General features: G+C 57.4%; 4 protein-coding genes across 5 annotated transcripts; 2 read left to right on the top strand and 2 right to left on the bottom strand.

Moving 5' to 3' along the window:
- Positions 1–202: 202 nt before the first annotated feature.
- TMEM234 (transmembrane protein 234) lies at positions 203–4,050 on the bottom strand. Of its 2 annotated transcripts, XM_036397174.1 has the most exons (5): positions 4,015–4,050; positions 2,528–2,679; positions 1,269–1,335; positions 1,051–1,143; positions 203–528 (listed from the first exon to the last, which is right to left on the bottom strand). In XM_036397174.1, the coding sequence occupies exons 1-5, from the start codon at positions 4,025–4,027 to the stop codon at positions 467–469; spliced, it is 387 nt and encodes a 128-aa protein (XP_036253067.1). In that variant the 5' UTR covers positions 4,028–4,050; the 3' UTR covers positions 203–466. The 2 variants fall into 2 exon arrangements, with proteins under 2 accessions (XP_036253067.1, XP_036253068.1); XM_036397175.2 differs by lacking the exons at positions 1,269–1,335; positions 4,015–4,050 and having other exon boundaries at positions 2,528–3,889.
- Positions 4,026–9,541, top strand: EIF3I (eukaryotic translation initiation factor 3 subunit I). Its single transcript, XM_036397173.2, is given in 12 exon segments — positions 4,026–4,062; positions 4,065–4,156; positions 4,363–4,455; positions 4,541–4,628; positions 5,116–5,181; positions 6,002–6,151; positions 6,884–7,011; positions 7,646–7,756; positions 8,036–8,125; positions 8,542–8,615; positions 8,799–8,891; positions 9,178–9,541. Coding segments are annotated over 12 exon segments (1,104 nt in total). The 3' UTR covers positions 9,260–9,541.
- Positions 9,542–10,415: 874 nt separating this feature from the next.
- LOC118695536 (myotubularin-related protein 9-like) lies at positions 10,416–15,759 on the bottom strand. The gene is made up of 10 exons (XM_036397140.1): positions 15,576–15,759; positions 15,036–15,144; positions 14,754–14,879; positions 14,468–14,641; positions 13,418–13,635; positions 11,567–11,728; positions 11,348–11,489; positions 11,050–11,270; positions 10,807–10,958; positions 10,416–10,701 (listed from the first exon to the last, which is right to left on the bottom strand). Exons 1-10 carry the CDS (start codon positions 15,755–15,757, stop codon positions 10,517–10,519), a joined length of 1,671 nt encoding a protein of 556 aa, XP_036253033.1. The 5' UTR covers positions 15,758–15,759; the 3' UTR covers positions 10,416–10,516.
- Positions 15,760–17,345: 1,586 nt separating this feature from the next.
- Positions 17,346–18,240, top strand: FAM167B (family with sequence similarity 167 member B). The gene is made up of 2 exons (XM_036397203.2): positions 17,346–17,632; positions 17,977–18,240. The coding sequence occupies exons 1-2, from the start codon at positions 17,360–17,362 to the stop codon at positions 18,238–18,240; spliced, it is 537 nt and encodes a 178-aa protein (XP_036253096.1). The 5' UTR covers positions 17,346–17,359.
- The last annotated feature ends 2,998 nt before the right edge of the window (positions 18,241–21,238 follow it).

Raw genomic sequence — 21,238 nt, 5'->3', positions numbered from 1 at the left:
AAGGATTTGGGCTCAGTGAGGGGCTGGTTGAAGGTTTTGGGGTGCTCAGAAGGGTTTGGGATTGCCAGAAGGGTTTGGGGTGGCCAGAATGGTTTGGTTTGGGCTTTGCAGAGGAGTTTGGGCTCAGTGAGGGGCTGGTTGAAGGGTTTAGGGGTGCTCAGAAGGGTTTGGGCTAATCAGAAAATCCATCAGTGCCAGGAGGTCACACTGGATAATTTATTAACCCTTTCTTACCCCCCTTCAGTGCTGGACAAGACACTGTGGCCTTTGGTCACTGTGGCCTTCAAAAAGCCACCAAAATCCCCTCAAGGCACAAACCTGGCTGCTGTCCCTGCAGTGGGGCCACCCTGGGGGTGCAGCCCATGGGTTTTGTTTGGGATCCATCCCAAAACCCCTTCCCAGGTGGGGCTGGGCCAGGAGCGCCCCCAGGCCCGGGCAGGACCCTGGGTCAGCCTCTGCTGCTGCCTCAGGCCCCAGCCAGGCACAGGGACACCCCCAGCATGGTGAGCAGCATTCCTGCCACAGCTCCTGGAAGGAACAAATCCAGAATCAGCGAATGGGGAAAAACTGGGAATCTGCCCCAAACAACCACCTCCAGCTCCTGCAGTTTGAAATTCCCCAATTTCCGGCTTTTTCCTGACCACCTGAGCAGGGCACGTTGACTTCTGGGCCACTCTTTTTCCATGGTGGGCATTTTACTCATGGTTAAACATCTCCTGAGGGAAATTTAAATCCTTTTAGCTTTAAACAGCCAATTCTGACTTTAAATTCACCAGTCCTGCCCAAAAATCTGTTTCAATTCCCTTTCCCTTTTCAATAGGAAAAAAAAATTCCCATTTTCCATTCCCATTTCAATTCCCTGCAGCCAAAGCTGCTCTGACCCAGTTCAAGCCTTGTGGGGTATTTGGTGTCCTCAGATTAGATTATAAATTAAATTATACATTAAAATCAAATCCCCCACATTAAAAATCAAATTCCCACATTAGAAATCAAATAATCTCAATCCAATAAAAGCTGATTTCTTGAGGAAATGCTGGAAGTGGGACTCACTTTTCCCCCCAATGTCCTCTCCCAGGATTTTCCCAGTCACCAAGGTCACAACCAAAGCCAGGGAGTTGCAGAGTGGCACTGCCACGGACAGGTCTGAAATGCAAGATCCAGGTGGAGAAATTTGATTTATTTGGGATTATTCCAAGGCAGCTGTTTGGCTGAATCACTGACCCATAAAATCCCATCAAACCACCCCAAAACAAGCAGCAGGAGCTGACCTGTGGAGGCCAAGGTGAGGTAGAAGAGCAGAGATCCAGCCTGGTTGAGCAGGAAGGGCACCAGGTACTGCAGGAGAACACGGAGCTGCCTGAGGGTCCCACCTGGCACTCACTGCTCCAAACTGGTTCCAGTTTCAATGCTGGGCTCAGTCTTGGAGGTTTTTCCCAACCCCGGTGATGCCAGGATTCCCCAAATCCCAGAGGGAAGCACTGAAGGGCTCTGGTTTTGGTTTCTCTGGTTTCCCTCCCCTGCAGGTGGTGCTGGGAGGAGGGCAGGAGGCCATGGATGTGACCACAACCTCCACCAGGATTGGCAAATTCGAGGCCAGGTTGGTCCTTCTCCCTGTGGCAGGGAAAATCCTCACCAGAGCACCCCAGGGATTGCTCTTCCCTTTCCTTTGGGAACTTGGCAGTGCTGGAGAAACCCTTGAGCTCTTTTTTTTTTTTTTTTAGTTTTTTCTTTTGTTTTTGAGGATTCTGTGGTTTTGTCAGTGCCAGTGCCAGCCTAGGGTCGGGGGGATTGGCCAGGACACCTGGGAGAGGTGGGAATTCTGCAGGAATAACCCCCTGAGGATGGGGAATTGTGGATACTGGACTTTCAGCAAGGATACTAAACTTTCAGCAAAGTTTACTTTTTCTCTTGATGTCCTGGTTCTTGTTACTGTTACCTTATGATTCAGATAAGGCAGTCCACAAATACCTTGAACTAACAGAGCTATTTTACACTATTATGTGAGTTAGTTCCACAAATAAAAGTATTTAACAGCACATAGTTTCTACTTTAATAGCATGAGAAGGTCTAAGCTATATTTATCAGATCATTATTTATATAAACTACACGGTGCATACAAAAACTGATTATATAATATTTATATTATATTATAACATTACCTTACATATAATTACTTTATATTAATTATATTATATATTATATTAACATATAATAATTACATTCTATATTATCTATTACATTGATTTATTATTATATATTATTTATATTATATTATATTATATTATATTATATTATATTATATTATATTATATTATATTATATTATATTATATATTAGATTAATATCTAATAATTATATTATATTATATCATATCATATAATATATCATATCATATTACAGTCAAAAGGGATTACAAATTGCACTAAATCAGGATCTTTGTGATTAGTAATAACTTGCAGAAGCCAACACACCAAGGAGAAAGGACGCCATTAGTGATATTTATAATTTATAACGGGCGGGCTCTCACCTGGCAGTTGAGGCTGAGGAAGTGCAGCTCTGCCAGCAGCTGCCGCAGGCGGCCCCGGCCCTGCAGCTCCTCCATGCCCGCCGCCGCCGCCCTCAGGAACGGCCCGGTACCGCCCCACAGCGCGGCCACCAGCGCCAGGGCCAGCGCCTGCCCTGCGGAACAGCGGGCTCAGAGCCATGGGGCCAGCCTGGCCCTGGGAACAGCGGGGTCAGAACCATGGAGCCAGCCTGGCCCTGGGAACACCGGGGTCAGAGCCATGGAGCCAGCCCAGCCCTTGGAACAGCGGGCTCAGAGCCATGGGGCCAGCCTGGCCCTGGGAACACCGGGCTCAGAGCCATGGAGCCAGCCCAGCCTCTGGAACAGAGGGCTCAGAGCCATGGAGCCAGCCCGGCCTCTGGAACATTGGGGTCAGAGCCATGGAGCCAGCCTGGCCCTGGGAACACCGGGGTCAGAGCCATGGAGCCAGCCCGGCCTCTGGAACACCAGGCTCAGAGCCATGGGGCCAGCCCAGCCTCTGGAACAGAGGGCTCAGAGCCATGGAGCCAGCCCAGCCCCGGGAACACCGGGGTCAGAGCCATGGAGCCAGCCCAGCCTTTGGAACAGAGGGGTCAGAGCCATGGAGCCAGCCTGGCCCTGGGAACACCGGGCTCAGAGCCATGGAGCCAGCCCAGCCTCTGGAACAGCGGGCTCAGAGCCATGGAGCCAGCCCGGCCTCTGGAACAGAGGGCTCAGAGCCATGGAGCCAGCCCGGCCCTGGGAACACCGGGGTCAGAGCCATGGAGCCAGCCCAGCCCTGGGAACACCGGGCTCAGAGCCATGGAGCCAGCCCGGTCTCAGCCCCCTTGATGCCTTCAGTTTTAGGTTTTATATTTTTCATACTCTGCACTGCCTCAGGGTGGGACTCTGAACACAGTGTTTTAGCAAGTTCTCCTCACAGCTCAGTCCCACAAGCAGTTTCCAGCCCCACAACCAAGGACACCGCTGCAGCCTCAGCCCCAAAAAGTGCAAACAGCAGGAATGGAGAGGAGCAAACTGGGAGGGTGGGACTGCATCACCTGGAGCTGGAATTGGACAGTTAACCCCATATGGAAATGGACCAAAACTTATAAAAGTGTGAAAACTCGTGACTCAGGGTCCATCTTGGGTGTAGCCACAGCCAGGCTCTTGTACTGCCCAGGATGTACGCTTTGAAGGATTTTCAATAAATCCCTGTTTTATTCTTTAACTGCGTCCAGCCTCTGTTCCAGGGAGTCCCTCAAGGCATCACCCTCAGCACCGGCCAGAGCCCGAGGCCCGGCCGGATGGCGCTCGGAGCAGCCCCAGCCGTCCCCGCCCGCGGGACTGACAGCTCCGCTCCACGCTCCCGTCCTGCCACAAGAGCCCGACCCCCCCTCCCCAACCTCCTCGCACCCCCTCAGGCCCCCCCAGCCACGTTTCCCCCCTTCCCAACCAAACCCTCCCCGCGCCGCCATCACTTCCCCCCTCACCCGCGGTCGCCATGGCAACGCCGCCGCACTTCCTGCTTTTACCGGAAGCGCCGTTGTTACCATGGAGATAGTGACGTATTTCCGGCGCGCCGCCACCATCCCGGAAGTGCCGCCCCCAGCAGACCTCAGCGTGGCCGCCATGGTAAGAGCGGGATGGCCGCGGGCTCGGGGGCCGCGAGTTTTGGTCCCACCGATGATTTAGCGGCTCCGCGTCCCCGGTCCGAGACTCCTGGGAGTGGGGGGGGCGGCTTGGCCGCCCCCCCGCGTCCCAGAAGCCTCGGACCAGGGGCCGCGCTCGCCCCCCCACCCCGTCCTCACCCTCATTAATTATTTAATCATGAATTACAGAAGCCCATCCTGCTGCAAGGCCATGAGCGCTCCATCACTCAGATCAAATACAACCGCGAGGGAGACCTGCTGTTCACTGTGGCCAAAGATCCCGTGAGTGCTCCCCACCCCCGCTAATTAACCGTCCATTAATTAATCCTTAATTTTAATCTCTTTTTTTTTTCCCTCCTCCTCGCAGATTGTCAATGTTTGGTATTCGGTGAACGGCGAGAGGTTGGGAACCTACAATGGACACACGGGAGCTGTGTGGTGTGTGGATGCTGACTGTATCCTTTGATCCCAAAAACCGGTTTTATTTCATATTTTAGTGTCTGAATCATTCCCGGTGCTTCCTCCCGGCTGCTCCTCATATTCCTCTCCAAGAGCAGCATTTAAATTCTTCTTTTAAACTGAATCCATTCCTTCTGCTGCCTCTTCTTTTCCCATTTTTTGGGTGTTTTCCCATTTGAAATAACATTCCAATGGATTTCTAGGTTTGTTGTGCCTTTTGCTGCTTCTCTGGATATTTGGGGAAGTTTTCCACAGGCAGCAGAGATAAAAGTGTGGAAAAATTGTTTAAATGTAAAAAACTGAACCCTTTGTTTTAAATTTCATGGGGAAAAGATGGGGTTTGCCATGAGAACACTTGTGCTCTGTATTCCTTTCCCTGGGGCAGATTTTGGCCCAAAAATTCCCTTTTTTTGGGTTCAGAACCGTTCTGTGAGTGCCCAGGCAGTGGAATTTGGGGCTGATTTTCCCTTAATGGTGGCCCAGGGGACACCAGGCACGTCCTCACCGGCTCTGCAGACAACAGCTGCCGCCTGTGGGACTGTGAGACAGGTGAGGCCAGCCCAGATCCCCCTGGGGGACACAGCTGGGACACAGCTGGGACTCTTCCCCTCCCCTGTTAAAATCTGAGGCTCCCCCAAGCAAGGCTGGAACTGACACAGAGCAGGGACCTGGAACTGAATCCATTCCTAAATTCCCTCCCCACCCAAACCATTCCAGGATTTTATTCCATGTTCTCCCAAGGTGTTTTTAATGAGGAAATCACTTTGCAGCTCCCTGAAAATTCCTCTTCCCCTCTTCTGCTAAAATCTGAGGCTGCCCTGAGCGAGGCTGGGATTGCCACCTCAGCAGAAGGTGTGGAACTGAATCCATTCCTAAATTCCCACCCAGAGCATTCCAGGTTCCATTCCAGGGTTCCATTCTATTCCAGCACCTTCTCCCAATGAGGATGGGTGTTTTGAATGAGAGAATCATTTCCCAGCTCCATGAAAATTCCTCCTCCCCTGATCTGGTAAAATCTGAGCGAGGCTGGAACTGCCACCTCAGTGCAGGGTGTGGAACTGAATCCACTCCTTAATTCCCACCCAGAGCATTCCAGGATTTTATTCCATGCTCTCCCAAGGTGTTTTTTTAATGAGGAAATCCCTTCCCAGCTCCCTGAAAACTCCTCTTCCCCTCTCCTTTTTAAAGTTTGAGGTTCCCCTGGGCGAGGCTGGAATTGTCGCAGCGCAGAGACGCGGAATTGAATCTGCTGCTTAATTCCCACCCAGACCATTCCAGCTTCCATTCCACGCTCTCCCGAGGTGTTTTCAATTAGGAAATCCCTTCCCAGCTCCCTGAAAAATCCCTTTTCCCCTGCTCTGCTCCCCAGGGAAGCAGCTGGCCCTGGTGAAGACCAGCTCGGCCGTGAGGACGTGCGGCTTCGACTTTGGAGGGAACATCATCATGTTCTCCACGGACAAGCAGATGGGCTACCAGTGCTTTGTCAGCTTCTTCGACCTCAGGGACCCCAGCCAGATCGGTGAGGGGCCAGGGGAATCCCCCTCTGGGGTCCCACTGTGCTTTTTGGGGTTAAATCTCACCCCATTCCCATGGGCTGGGATTCCTTTCCCTATCCCAAGTTGCTCTAACCTGGAGCGTTTTCAGGGATGGAGCAGAGGGGATGCTGCCCTAAAAAAATCTCTTTGCTGGGTGATTTGGAGTGGTTGTGGGGTGATCACATCAGCAAGGACACAATTCCTTCATCCCCTTTCCTTATGGGATTCCAAAATGCTGCCCCTGAGCTCCCTGGAAATCTGAGCTCCATAAATAAAAATCACCAAGGAATCCACCTTGAAATGCTGGAAAAGCCCAAATCCAAGCTAATCAGGGGACATAAAAGGATAAATCTTAATTTTTTTAGGGGATTATAAAGCTCCCAAACAAACCCCTTTTACCTCAGGAGCATCAGGAACAGGGAAGAGCCAATTTGTGGGAATGCTGCAGCAGGGGGTTCACCCTGAATTCCTGCACGTGAAAATTGAATTTCCCTAAAAAAATCTCTTTGCTGGGAGGGGGGTGATCACATCAGCAAGGACACAATTCCTTCATCCTCTTCCCTACGAGATTCCAAAATGCTGCCCCTGGAAATCTGAGCTCCACAAATAAAAATCCGCCTTGAAATGCTGGAAAAATCCCAAATCCAGGCTGAGCATGGGGCACTAAGGGATCAATGGTGGCTGTGGGTGGCTTGATTGCTCCTTCCCTGCCCCAGAGAACAACGAGCCCTACATGAAGATTCCCTGCAGTGACTCCAAGATCACCAGCGCCGTGTGGGGCCCGCTCGGGGAGTTCATCATTGCTGGCCACGAGAACGGGGAGCTCAACCAGTTCAGTGCCAAGGTCAGGGCCTGGGCAGCATTCCTGGGGGGATCAGGGCTGGGATGTGGGATTTGGGGGCTCCAAAGAGCAGCTTCAGCAAGGATCATTGAAATACGGGGGTGCCCTGAGTGAGGCTGGAGTCGGCACAGCACAGGGTGCGGAACTGAATCCCTTCCCGAATTCCCTTCCTGAATTCCCTTCCTAAATTCCCTTCCAGCCCAGAGCATTCCAGGTTTTATTCCATCATCTCTTCTGTTCCATGTTGATTTTAATGAGGGCTTCACTTCCCGGCTCCCTGAAAATTCCTCTTCCCTTTCCCTGTTTAAATCTGAGGCTCCCCTGAGCGAGGCTGGAATTGTCACAGCACAGAGACGTGGAACTGAATCCATTCCTAAATTCCCACCCTGAGCATTCCCTGTTCCATTCCATGTTATTTTTAATGAGGGAATCACTTCCAGGGTTCCATTCCATGTTAATTTTAATGAGGGAATCACTTCCAGGGTTCCATTCCATGTAATTTTTAATGAGGGAATCACTTCCAGGGTTCCATTCCATGTAATTTTTAATGAGGGAATCACTTCCAGGGTTCCATTCCATGTAATTTTTAATGAGGGAATCACTTCCCAGCTCCCTGAAAACTCCCTTTCCCCTCCAGTCAGGGGAGCAGCTCTCCAATATCAAGGAGCACACCAAGCAAATCAACGACATCCAGACCTCCAGGGACATGACCATGTTCATCACTGCTTCCAAGGATAACACAGCCAAGGTGAGCTTTTCCTGCACATTTCCTGGCAGGATCTCTCCTCACAGGGGTTTTCTTTTTTCCTTGGGAATGTTCAGTGAGAAAGGGAATGAACAGCCAAGCATTGAAAATGAAATATTTTGGTATTTCCGTAGAACATTTGCAGTTTAAATTCTGGAAGGTGGAAGATTTCCCTTTCTGGGGGAATATTTTTGGGATTTGATCTTGGAGAGGGAACATCCAGGCAGGTGAGGCCCAGCAGCTGGAGATAATTAATGAATTGATCTCTTTTTTCCCCTGCAGCTCTTTGACTGCACATCCCTGGAGCACCTGAAGACGTTCCGCACGGAGCGGCCGGTGAACTCTGCTGCCCTTTCCCCCATCTTTGACCACGTAAGGATGAGCTCCCTCAGGCTGTCACTGATCCTGGCATTCCTGCATCGTGGCTCTTCCCAGTCCAGCCCAAAACCAGGGCTCTGCAATGAACCTGGGGAGTTTTTGCTGGGTCAGGCACTGGGAGCAAAGTCTGGTGTGCTCTGATGGAACGTGCCAGGGAGGGGGGAATTCCTCAGGGGGCTGGAGCCTGCTGGTGGCTTTGTGGCATTTGTGGGAAGTGCTGGAGGCAGTCACCACCTCTGGAAGTGGCCAGGGAACCTCTGGGCCAGGCACTCACTGCCCTAAACTGGTTTCAAGGTGGAGATCAGTGTTGGAGGTTTTTCCCAACCCCGGTGATGCCAGGATTCCCCAAATCCCAGAGGGAAGCACTGAAGGGCTCTGGTTTTGGTTTCTCTGGTTTCCCTCCCCTGCAGGTGGTGCTGGGAGGAGGGCAGGAGGCCATGGATGTGACCACAACCTCCACCAGGATTGGCAAATTCGAGGCCAGGTTGGTCCTTCTCCCTGTGGCAGGGAAAATCCTCACCCAGAGCACGCCAGGGATTGCTCTTCCCTTTCCTTTGGGAACTTGGCAGTGCTGGAGAAACCCTTGAGCTCTTTTTCTTTTGTTTTTGAGGATTCTGTGGTTTTGTCCCTCCCGGGTTTGTGACAATTTCAATCTTCCTCCTCCCAGGTTCTTCCACTTGGCTTTTGAGGAGGAGTTTGGCAGAGTCAAGGGACACTTTGGGCCCATCAACAGCGTGGCCTTCCACCCTGATGGGAAGAGGTGAGAGCCTTGCAGTGTCCCCAGTCCACCCAGGTCCACTTTTGAACTGGGATGTGACCAGACTCAGGCTGGGAATGGAACCAGGCCCTGAATTCTCCCATCCTGAGCCAGCCCAGGGAGTCGCCCACACCCTGCCCCACACTTGGGCCACATCCCTGATTTTTGTTTTCCGCTTTGTGATTCCTGTATCAGTTTCAGGAGTGGGTGGGAAGGCCAAACTTCCTGGTTTTGCTGCCAGCAGCATTCCTGACTTTGCCATTCCTGACTTTTCCTTTCCTCCCTGCAGCTACAGCAGTGGGGGTGAGGACGGCTACGTCCGCATCCATTACTTCGATCCCCAGTACTTCGAGTTCGAGTTTGAAGCCTGAAGGAGGAATTTCCCTCTCCTCTCCTCTTCTTTTCCCTTCTCCAACCCCTTGCCCAGCCCAGGGGCTCCACCACAGGACTGCAGGAAAGGCCTGAAGTTGTTCTTGGCAGCGATTTTGGGGGGAGCTGTGGGAAATTGGGGAAGTGGGAACTCCAGTGGCTTTTACTGGGGCAAGAGTGAAGGGAACTGGGTTGGCTGCCTGCCCTGCTGGGCATATTTATAAACCAGGGGGTGGGGAAAAAAAGAGGAAATAAATAGAAATATTTTCTAAACACAAGGAAAAGCGCCTCTGTGGGGTTTTTTTTTTAGGTTGGTTTTCCCCATCTGGATCAAAATGAACCCAAGGACTTTGTTTTGCCAGCTCTGTTGTCATTTGTTCCACACCCATGGAGCAGTGCTGCTCCTCCTGGGACCTCTTGCCATCCATGAACTCCCTCCCAGGGAGGCTCCACAGCCTCAGGCCCTGCCCTGGAGTGTGAAGAAGCTGCAAAAGCAGCAGCCAGGAATTGTTTTGCACACGCCTGGTCCTGCTGCTCCGTTATCTGCTGGGCTGACCCCGAGCCAGCTCCCTCATGGAACAGATATTTCCTTTTCCTGCCCTGGGAGCTCCTGTGCAGATCCTCACCCTCCCACCCTCCTGGCTCTTTTATGTTTTTCCTTTTTCCTTCCTCAAAACTGGGCTCAAGGGCAGAATTCCCAGGCTGGCTCTGGGCTCGGAGCTGCTGGCACCACAGAGGCTGCAGCCTTTGGGATTTCGGGGGCAGATGTTGGGTTTGTGTGTCCTGGTGGGGTTTTTTTGGTGATTTTTGGGGGGTTTTTTTGGTGTGATCTGCTGGGGGTTTTTTCTGTGTGATCTGCTGGGGTTTTGTGTGATCTTTTGGGGTTTTTGATGTGATCTCCTGGGGTTTCTCAGTGTGATCTCCTGGGGTTTTTTGGTGTGATTGTTGGACTTTTTCAGTGTGATCTGCTGGATTTTTTTGGTATGATCTGCTGGATTTTTTGGTGTGATCTGCTGGGGTTTTCTGTGTGATCTCCTGGATTTTTGGTGTCATCTGCTGCCCTTCATCCCCAGAACCATCCACGGGCCCTGCTGCAATCCCAGTGGGGAGAAGCAGCTTCCTTATGGAAGAGCAGGACACAGGCAAAGGCTGGGAGAGAAATTTACTGAAACAAGCTCAGGTTGGGCAGCTGAAGGCTGGGAAAGCTCTGCCCACGGGCTCCGTGTCCTGCACAGCCCTTCCATGGGACAATCCAAGTGTCACCTTGTCCCTGCTGTCCCCAGTTCACCATTCCCTGTCCCTGCAGGGGGCTCAGGGAGGGGCTGGCTCTGCCTTTTCCCTGTGCTCTCCTGGAGGGAGGAGCTGTTCCCCTGCACCAACCTCCGGATCTGCCCCCAGGCCTCCTCCAGGTGCTGGGAGGGACGGATCCACCGCAGGAAAAAGCCTGGAGAGAGAAGGGACTGGGGCTGAGCTCAGCCCTGTCAGAGAGGGAGAGGCAGAGCAGCCGCCCCTGAGCTCTGAGGGTGGATTTTGGGAGGATCCCACTCACCCTGCCACAGCTGGATGCTCTGGGGCTCCACGCAGGGCCAGATCACCAAGGGGTTGTGTGAGTACAGAGGGTTCAGGTACTTGTGCCTCTCCTCGGGCTGGTTCAGCCATGCCCACAGCGAGTGGGTGCTTTCCTTCACCTTACACAGGCTCCTGTGGGGGCACAGGGGGGACCCATCCCAGTCCCCAGCAGGGTTTGGTGTCACCTGAGCTGTGACAGGAGGGGTTTGTCCCCCGCACCCACCTCTCCCTCTCGTTATTGCACAGGAAGGTGCCGTAGGCCGAGGCGTAGGCGTTGTCAAAGAGGGTGAGCAGCAGCTGCTCCCCGAATTCCAGGGAGAGGGGGAACTGCCGGCTCAGCTGCCACACGCAGTCCAGGAAGAGGAGGAAAACGGGAGCCTCCTGCTTGCCCCGGGCGTGGGAGGAGGCGGAGCGGGCGCAGCGCAGCTGGAAGGGGTGCCCGGCCTGTGGGACCCCCATGGTGACCCAGAGTGCGGCCCCCGGCCAGGCTGGGCCCCCCACCCTGCTCAGAACTCCCTCACCTGGATCCATTCCCGCTCCAGCAGCCCCTGGAAGCCGTCCAGGGTGCGGCAGGCGGGGTCCAGGATCAGCTGGGCCAGCGCCGTCACCAGCAGCGTGGTGTCCGTGCCCTCGGCGCCGTGCACCAGCACCGTGCAGCCCTCCCTGCGGGGCCAGCCCGGCTTTGGGGTCACGCTGGGGGCTCACAGAGGGGCAGGGCGGGCGAGCTGGGGCCCCCTTACCTGTCCAGGCACTGGGCAGCCAGGCAGGCCGTGCTCAGGGCGGCCTTGACGTGGCCGAGCCAGCGGCTGCTGTCCAGGCGGCCCAGCCAGCGCTCCATGGTCACAGCGGGGTCACTGCAGAGCTCCACCAGCCTGGAGAAACTGTCCTGCAGCACACGGCCCCTGGGGACACGGGGACACTGTCACACACGGGGGACACTGTCACACACGGGGATCACTGTCACACACGGGGGACACTGTCACACACGGGGACACTGTCACACACGGGGACACTGTCACAGCTCCACCAGCCTGGAGAAACTGTCCTGCAGCACACGGCCCCTGGGGACACGGGGACACTGTCACACATGGGGGACACTGTCACACACGGGGGACACTGTCACAGCTCCACCAGCCTGGAGAAACTGTCCTGCAGCACACGGCCCCTGGGGACACGGGGACACTGTCACACACAGGGGACACTGTCACACATGGGGGACACTGTCACACACGGGGGACACTGTCACACATGGGGATCACTGTCACACATGGGGATCACTGTCATACATGGGGGACACTGTCACACACGGGGACACTGTCATACATGGGGGACACTGTCACACACGGGGGTCACTGTCACACACGGGGATCACTGTCACACATGGGGATCACTGTCACACATGGGGATCACTGTCATACATGGGGGACACTGTCACACACGGGGACACTGTCATACATGGGGGACACTGTCACACACGGGGATCACTGTCACACACGGGGATCACTGTCACACACGGGGGACACTGTCACACATGGGGATCACGGTCACACACGGGGATCACTGTCACACACGGGGGTCACTGTCACACACAGGGGACACTCTCACACACGGGGGACACTGTCACAGCTCCACCAGCCTGGAGAAACTGTCCTGCAGCACATGGCCCCTGGGGACACAGGGGACAGGGGGGACACGGTGGCACTGTCACACAGGGGACAGCACCCTGCCCTACCCTGTGGTATTTGTGATGGTCCCCAGGATGAAGGAGGAATTGAGGATCTGACTCCATGTACTCAGAAGGCTCATTTATTATTGTATTGTATTGTATAATTTCTATTTTAAATTACAGTATATTTTATATTACAGTATATTACATTATATTTTACATTACATTTTATTTCATATTACATGTCATATATTATATGTTATATGTTATATGTTATATGTTATATTTTATATTATATTTTATATTTTATGTTGTATTTTATGTTATATTTTATGTTATATTTATGTATTACATTATATTTTATATTATATATTACATTATATTCTATACTATGTATTATGTTTTGTATTATAGATTATATTGTATTGTATTATTCTATATTATGTATTATGTATTATTGTATTATATAATATTGTATTATTATACTATATTATATAGTACAATAATATTTATATTATATATTTATATTATTAGTTATATTGTATATTTATATTCTATATTTATGTATTTATTTATGTATTTATTTATGTATTTATTTAGATGTTTATTTAGATATTTATTTAGATATTTAGATATTTATTTAGATATATTATATGAATGCTATACTAAAGTATCCTAAAGAATAGAGAAAGGATACTTACAGAAGGCTTAACAAGAATGTCAGTGCAAGCTGGTGACTCCTCAGAGCCTCGACCCATCTGGCCGTGTCTGGCCATGAAGTTAAAACAATTCCCATGCTGGATAAACCAGCTCCAGCCCACATCCCGGAGCAGCAACGCAGGAGCAGCTGAGGCTTCCCAGCTCCCCAGGAGCAAATCCCGGCGAGGAGGGGATTTTCCCCGAGCTGTGGCAGCGCCGTCCTCACCTGTCCAGGGCGCGGTGCAGCCGCCGCCAGCCGGGGTAGGCGGATTTGTGCTCGGTGCCGCCGCCGCTGATCCGCGCCTGCTTGGCCGCCTGCGCCGAGCGCGTGTCCAGGACAAAGCCGCGCTCGCCCTCGGCCAGGATCGTCCCCAGGAGCTGCTCGTCCTCACGGCTGCGCCGCCGGTTGGGGCCTGTCAGCGGCTGGCTGCTGCGGAGCAGGGCCTGGGGACAGGGGACACGGCTGGGGACGGGCGAGAGGGCGCCAGGGCGGCCTCAGAGAGCCTGAAGGGGCTCCAGGAGAACTGGAGAGGGATTTGGGATAAGGGATTGGGGAACAGGACACAGGGAATGTCCACCTGGAGGAGAGAGGGCTCCAGGGTGTGACCTTAGAGACCCTAAAGGGGATCCAGGAGGGCTGGAGAGGGATTTGGGATAAGGGATTGGGGAACAGGACACAGGGAATGTCCACCTGGAGGAGAGAGGGCTCCAGGGTGACCTTAGAGAGTCTGAAGGGGCTCCAGGAGGGCTGGAGAGGGATTTGGGATAAGGGATTGCACAGCTGGGAATATCCAGCCTGGAGGAGAGAGGGCTCCAGGAGGGTTGGAGAGGGATTTGGGAATAAGAGATTGGGGAACAGGACACAGGGAATGTCCACCTGGAGGAGAGAGGTCTCGGGTGACCTTAGAGAGCCTAAAGGGGATCCAGGAGGGCTGGAGAGGGATTTGGGGTAAGAGATTGGGGACAGGACACGGGGAATGGCTTTCCACTGGCAGAGGGCAGGGATGGATGGGATGTTGGGAAGGAATTCTTCCCTGGGAGGGGGTGGAATGGTTTTCCCAGAGCAGCTCTGGCTGCCCCTGGATCCCTGGCAGTGCCCAAGGCCAGGCTGGAACACCCTGGGACAGTGGGAGGCGTCCCTGCCATGGCAGGGGTGGGGCTGGATGAGCTCTAGGATCCCTTCCCACCCAATTCTGGAATCCTCAGACGATGGAATCCCCCTTTGGAGAGGCCGGGGGGTGTAGCGGGGGCCGGCAGAGCGGCGGCCCGGACTCACGGTGCCGTTTTTGGGGTGGAAGTAGCTGAGGACGGGGAAGCGCCCGCCCTGCCGGAACCGCGCCGCCCTCGCCACGGTGTCATCGGCCACGGCCGCGGGCACCAGCACGGCGGGCGGGTACGAGGGGCAGGCGCTGAAATCGCTGTTCACGGTGCTCAGCCGCCAGCGGCTCGTCTGGGGGAGAGGCGACATCAGCGACATCAGCGACATCAGCGACATCAGCGACATCAGCGACACGAGCGGCAGAGCGCGGGGAAGGCGGCGGGTCCGAGCCGGGCGGGCTCACCTGCGAGGCCACCCGCTGGAAGTGGCGCTCGGGGACACGGAGGTGCCAACCCTGCTGGAGCTGCAGGCTCGGGGGGCGGTAGAAGAACGGGTACAGCATCATCACCGAGTCCACCGAGGACAGCGCCTGCTCGGGGACACCGGGGCTGCTCGGGGACACCGGGGCTGGCACTGTCCCCGTGTGCCAGCGCCGTGTGCCAGCGCCGTGTTTACCCAGTTAATGCCGGACCCAGAGCAAACACGGCAGCGCTTTTCCAACCCTTTGCTGCCCGGCCGGGCTCACCTCGATGGAGCTGGCGATGTTCAGACACTCCTCCATGCCCGGGATCTCCAGCTGCAGCACCTGCAGGTCCTTGCAGCGCAGCGTGATGGTGCCGGAGGAGCCGCAGACCCTGCGGGAGCGGGGTCAGGGCTGCTTTGGGGACAGTCGGGGCTGCTTTGGGGACACACGGCGACAGCACCGAGCCGCCCTCTTCCCCCCCGGGGGCCGTGCCGGATTTGAGGCTCTCATCTGCCACCGCAGCCGGGATGGGGCGAGGGGACAGAGCCAAAAAAGCCAAACCTGGTGTCCCGCAGGGAGCCGCCGCTCCGGGGGGGTTGGTACCAGCCTAAATTCTGCACTCTGAGGAGGAGGAGGAGGAGGAGGAGGAGGAGAGGGGGCAATGCCCGCTCTGCCCCCCCCGGGAGGAAGAGGAGGAGGAAGAGGAAGGACGCGGTGCCCGGGCGCAGCGCGGTGCCCGTGGGGAGCCCACCGGGAGAGGGGGGGATCCTCCAGCTCAGGGACAGGGACAGGGGACAGGGACAGCCCTGGGGACATCCCCACCTCTTCTCCACGGCGTCCACGTTGCGGATGAGCAGCCAGAGCTCCAGCTCGCCGCGGGGGCAGGAGGAGAGCAGCAGGTGGTGGCTGGTGATGCACAGCGTGCCCCGCACCGCGGGCAGCCCCTGTCGCGACAGCAGCACGTCCTCCACTGTCGCCGTCTTGATCAGCTCCGAGAACTCCATGGGCGCCGCCTGGGCCCGGCCGGGGAAGGAGGAAAGGGAAAAAAAAAGAAAAAAAAAAAAAAAAAAAAAAAGGGGAAATCCTGCGGTTCTGGGCCCGCCTGGAAACCCCTGCCCTGCGCGTCAGGCGGCGCGCTGTCCCCTCTCCGTGGTGACATTGCCACCTCCAGCACGCGGCATGGCCCCGCCAGGCAGCGGGGAAACTGAGGCACGGAGGGCTGAGCTGGCTGTGCTGGAGGGGATTTATGGGGGCGATTTTTGGGATCGCAGGGAGCAGCTCCCGCTCCTTCCCCGCCCCTCTGGGCTGGACCCCGTTAGCGACCCCGGTCCCCACGGGCTCTGCTGTCCCCAAAGCCACCCCCGGGGCTGGGGACGGGGCAGGAGAGGAGGAGGAGGAAGAGGAGGAGGAGGGTGGGTGGCGGTGCTGCTGCCCGGGCACCCCTCTGCTTACCTGCTCGGGCTGGGTGGCAGGTGGGGACCTGGGGGGACAAGCCGGGATCTCAGAGCGCCAACAGGGACCTGCCGGCCATAAGGAGAGGACTTTTGGGGCACAAACGGGAATTTTAGGGCGCAAGCAGGGGATTTTGGGGGACACGGAAGAGCTCAGGGTGCAAGGAGGGGACCCCGGGGTGGCAGCGGGGGAGCTCGGGGTGCTCGGGCGGGGGTTTGGGGCTGCGGGAGGGGCAGCTGGGGCATCTCGGCGTGGAAGGGGGGGTGGCGATGTCCCCGCACAGCCCGGCCCGGCCCGGCCCGGCTGGCGGATGTCGGGTTTAAGGTGGCCCGGCCCGGCCCGGCCCGGAGGGAGGCGGCGATGCCCGGGGCTGGGTTTGGGGCTGGGTTTGGGGCTGGGTTTGGGGTCCCTGCGTGCGCTGCGACAGCGAGGGGACCCGGAGGGGCCGCGGGAGGGGACACGCGAGGGGACAGCGGGACTGGGGAGCGGCGCGGGGGGAGCACGGGGGGGATTTTGGGGATACTCTGGGGGGGCTGGAGGGGATGAGGGTGGGCAGGTGAGACCCCTGAGCCACCCCCGCTGCCCCTGGAGCCCGGCGGGCACGGGGGAGGTGGCGCAGGACAGATCCGGACGCGGCTCCACCTTAAGGTCCCGTCCGGGTGCGGGACCCCGGCTGCCCCCCCTGGGCACCCCCCCCCCCCGGTTCTTTTTCCTTCCTCGGTTTTTTTTTTTTGGGCCCCCCCAAGAAGCGGGGAGGGGCGGCTGAGGCCGAGGATAAATCATGAAATCATTCCCGCTCCTCCGTGCCTGGCGAAGGCTCCGTCCGGGAACGGGGAGGCTCCTCCCAGGCGGAGACAATGATGTTAAAAAAGAAAAGAAAAGGAAAAAAAAAAAAAAAAAGAAAAAAAAAAGCTATCAAAAAAAAAAAAAAAAAACAAAACAACGCAACAAGCCAAAAATACTCCTCTAGATAAGGAAATTCCTGCCCATCGGATTTGTCCTCGAGGGGTGGATAAATAGCCGGGAAGCGGGCGCAGCTGGGGCAGGGAGTGGGTGGGTGGTCGCGGGCAGGGCGGGGGCTTCATTCACCCGTGGGGAGGCGTTGAGGGCGCAGAGATCCGCGGGGTTTTGGGGCCGCTCCGCTCTGTCCCACCATGGCTTTCAGGCAGCTGAAATTCAAGGAACTGGGCGAGGAGGAGCCCACCTGGGAGCAGGAGAACCTGGAGAGCCTGAAGGCGCTGGCGGCCAAGCTGAAGCTGCAGACGCGGCGCCCCTCGTACCTGGAGTGGGAGGCGCGGGTGAGGGGGCAGCGCTGGGGCACCCCCGGGGCACCGCAGAGCCCCCCGCACCCCCGGGAGCAGCAGCCTGGTGGCGTTTGTGGCTTTGCCACCGTGGAGGCGGCTCTGGAGTGGCTCAGGACGGAGCTGGTGAGTGGCGCGGGGACACGGAGCGGTGGGGACACCGGGCACGGCAGCGTCAGGGGCTCTGGGCTCCTCTGCCCGCCTTGCTGGGCGTGCGGGAATTGGATTTTCCCGAGGTTTTTGTGGCTCTGGGGTGCCACAGCCCTGCCGGGGTCGTGGCCTTGTGGGGGTCACCCCCTCGTCACCCCGTCCTGCCGCTCTGGGGGTGGCACGGAGGGCACGATCCGAGCCGTGGCCGTGCCCAGCCTGGCACCGCGGGGCGGTCGCGGGGTTTGTGGCCTGGCCGAGCGCCGTCCCCGCTGCCCGGGCACCGCTCCCGCGGCTCCACGGTGGTTCCCTTGTCCCCCCAGCGGGAGATGCAGGCCCTGGACCAGCGGCTGGCGCAGCAGCTGATGCGGCTGCGGGCGCGGCTGCACCGGCTGAAGGTGGAGCAGGCCTGCCACCAGCACAAGGAGATGCTGGACGACGCCACCTTCGGCCTCGAGGGCTGCGAGGAAGACTCGGATCTGCTGTGCACCATCCCCCCCAAGGCCGCCTTCCTGCTCTCCACGCCGCTCAAGCACATCGGCGTCACCCGCATGAACATCAACTCCCGCCGCTTCTCGCTGTGCTGAGCCCGCCCCGCCCGGGGCACCGCGGGCATTTCGGGGCCCTCGGGACTCTGGGGGCAGCGACACGCTGCGGTGACAGCGGAGTGTCACCGTGCCCGTGGGTGCCACCGTTGCCCCCAGGGCATCGGGGATGTCACCATCCCTGTGGGGCACAGGAGCGTCACCATCCCCATGGGCACAGGAGTGTCACCATCCCTGTGGGGCACTGGGAGTGTCACCATCGTCCCCAGGGCATGGTAATGTCACCATCCCAGAGTGTCACCATCCCCACAGGTGTCACCATCCCTGTGGGGCACAGGAGCGTCACCATCCCCATGGGTGTCACCATCCCCATGGGCACAGGAGTGTCACCAACCCTGTGGGGCACTGGGAGTGTCACCATCGTCCCCAGGGCATGGCAATGTCACTATCCCCAGGGCACGGGAATGTCACAATCCCCACAGGTGTCACCATCCCCACGGGCACAGGAGCGTCACCATCCCCACAGGTGTCACCATCCCCACGGGCACAGGAGTGTCACCACCCCCCCGGGGCGTTTTGGGGCCCGGCCCTGGGGTTGTTGGGGTTCAGCCCCGTGGGCAATGTGGGGTTCAGCGCTTTGAGGTGGAATAAAAGGAGCTGAGGCTGGGAGCCGATGGCTTTTCCTCATCTGTGCCTCCAGATGTGACTCCCGCCCTTTTTTTGGCGGGTGACACCTCCAGGTGCCACTTGGGGATGCGACTTTCACAGAGCCCCGGGTGAAGCAGCGCCAGGGGAGCCTTGGGGATCATTTTGATCATTTTGGGGGCCGCTCCTCCCTCCCAGGACACGAGCAGAGCCCGAATGTGCCCCCAGGCTGCCGCATCCCCCCTGCCCTGTCACCTCTGCACTTCCTGCCTGTGCCTGCGGCTTCCCGCCCGATCAAAGCAGCCAGCACAATGTCGCTGTGGTCGCTGTCCCTAAAACAGCGCTGCCACCCCCGGGGCCACCGCGGCTCCCCTCCGCTCCTTGTCACCGCGGCTCTCAGGCTGCCCAGGGCGGCGGTGACACGGCGGTGACAGCCCAAGGGGGCTCCGAGCAGTGTCCCACCGCACACAGGGGACATTGGGGCGCAGGGAGGAGGGTGGCAGTGCCAGGAGGGGACACTGGGGGGGAAGAGGGACAGCGCAGGGTGGCCCAGAGGGGGAAGCACAGGGACGGCGCAGGGACAGAGGGGACAGCGCAGGGACAGCGCAGGGACCGAGGGGCGCTGGCAGCAGGTGCCACCCCCGGGGCTCTCAGCGTGCCCTCGCCACGGGACCGGCGGTGGCAGGAAGCCATCGGGGTTTGTCACTCGCTGCTCTTGCGGTCGGGGGCGAGCTGAGAACGGCTCCGGGCTCCTCTCGGCTCCGCTCATGAGGCGGAAACCGGGGCGAGGCGGGGACAGCGGCGGCGCAGCGGGGCCGGGGGCTCCGCTCCGCTCCCCAAAACACCCGGGGGGCTCCGCTCTGCACCCCAAAAGGATCGAGGGACTCCGCTTTGCACCCCAAAAGATCCGGGGGGGCTCCGCTCTGCACCCCACAAGGTTCGAGGGGCTCTGCTTTGCACTCCGTAAGGCTCGGGGGGATCCTCTCTGCACCCCAAAAGGCTCGAGGGACTCTGCTCTGCACCCCACAAGGTTAGAGGGGCTCTTCTCTGCATCCCATCTGGCTTGGGAGACTCTGCTCTGCACCCCACAAGGTTCTGGGGGCTCCTCTCCGCACCCCACAAGGCTTGGGGGACTCTGCTCTGCGCTCCATAAGGACCTGGGGGCTCCTCTCCGCACCCCAAAAGGCTCGAGGGACTCTGCTTTGCACCCCACAAGGCTCAGGGGGCTCCTCTCTGCATCCCACCCGGCTTGGGAGACTCTGCTCTGCACCCCAAAGGACCCGGGGGCTCTGCTCCGCACCCCACAAGGCTTGGGAGGCTCCGCTTTTCACCCCGAAAGGCTCGGGAGGATCCTCTCCGCACCCCACAAGGCTTGGGGGGCTCTGCTCTGCACCCCTAAGGGCTCGGGGGGCTCCTCTCCACACCCCACAAAGCTCTGGGGGCTCCGCTCTAAGCCCGCCCAGCTCGGGGGGCTCCTCTCCGCACAGCAAAAGGATCGGGTGACTCCACTGTGCACCCCAACAGACCCGGGGGGCTCCTCTGCGCACCCCACAGGGCTCAGGGCCTCCTCTCTGCCCCCCTCCCGGCCCGGGGGGCTCCTCCGCGGCTGCCGAGGATGAGGAGGATGTGACGGGCGCAGGACATGGCTCAGTGACAGCGGCCGCTCCTCTCCCTCACCAGGTGAGAGCCGGGCAGGGGGCCCGGCCCCGGCGGGGTTTGGGGGGCACCCGTGGGGCGGGAGGGATGGGAATGGGGGCTCGGGTTCGTTCCGAGCCGGGCTGGGCCCCGCATCCCCCGGGGCATCCCGGGATGGCGGCCCCAGGGCGCTGTCCCCGCGTCCCCCGCCCGCCTGGGGGCCCTGCCGGGGCCGGGGCCCTCCCCAGAGCTCCATGTCCAGGGCACAGCAGCGACTCCGTGCCCAGGGCTGTGCCCGAGCGACCCGCGGCAGCTCCGCGCTGCTTTCCCAAGGTTGGTGACAAATGTGGGGCTTCGGGCACTCAGAAATTCCCATTTTTGGGGCCCAGTTTGGGAATTTCCCATTTTTGGTGCCCAGTTTGGGGTTCAGGCCCTCAGAAATTCCCATTTTTGGTGCCGAATTTGGGGTTCAGGCCCTCAGAAATTCCCATTTTTGGTGCCCAATTCCCATTTTTGATGCCAAATTTGGGTTTCAGGCTCTCAGAAATTCCCATTTTTGGTACCCAATTCCCATTTTTGATGCCAAATTTGGGGCTTCAGGCACTCAGAAATTCCCATTTTTGGTGCCCAACGTGGGCTTCAGGCCCTCAGAAATTCCCATTTTTGATGCCCAATTCCCATTTTTGATGCCCAATTCCCATTTTTGATGCCCAATTCCCATTTTTGGTACCCAATTCCCATTTTTGGTGCCCAATTTGGG

Source organism: Molothrus ater, chromosome 24 (assembly GCF_012460135.2).
Source record: "Molothrus ater isolate BHLD 08-10-18 breed brown headed cowbird chromosome 24, BPBGC_Mater_1.1, whole genome shotgun sequence".
Classification (NCBI taxonomy): domain Eukaryota; kingdom Metazoa; phylum Chordata; class Aves; order Passeriformes; family Icteridae; genus Molothrus; species Molothrus ater.
This window is presented reverse-complemented; position numbering and strand designations above follow the sequence as displayed.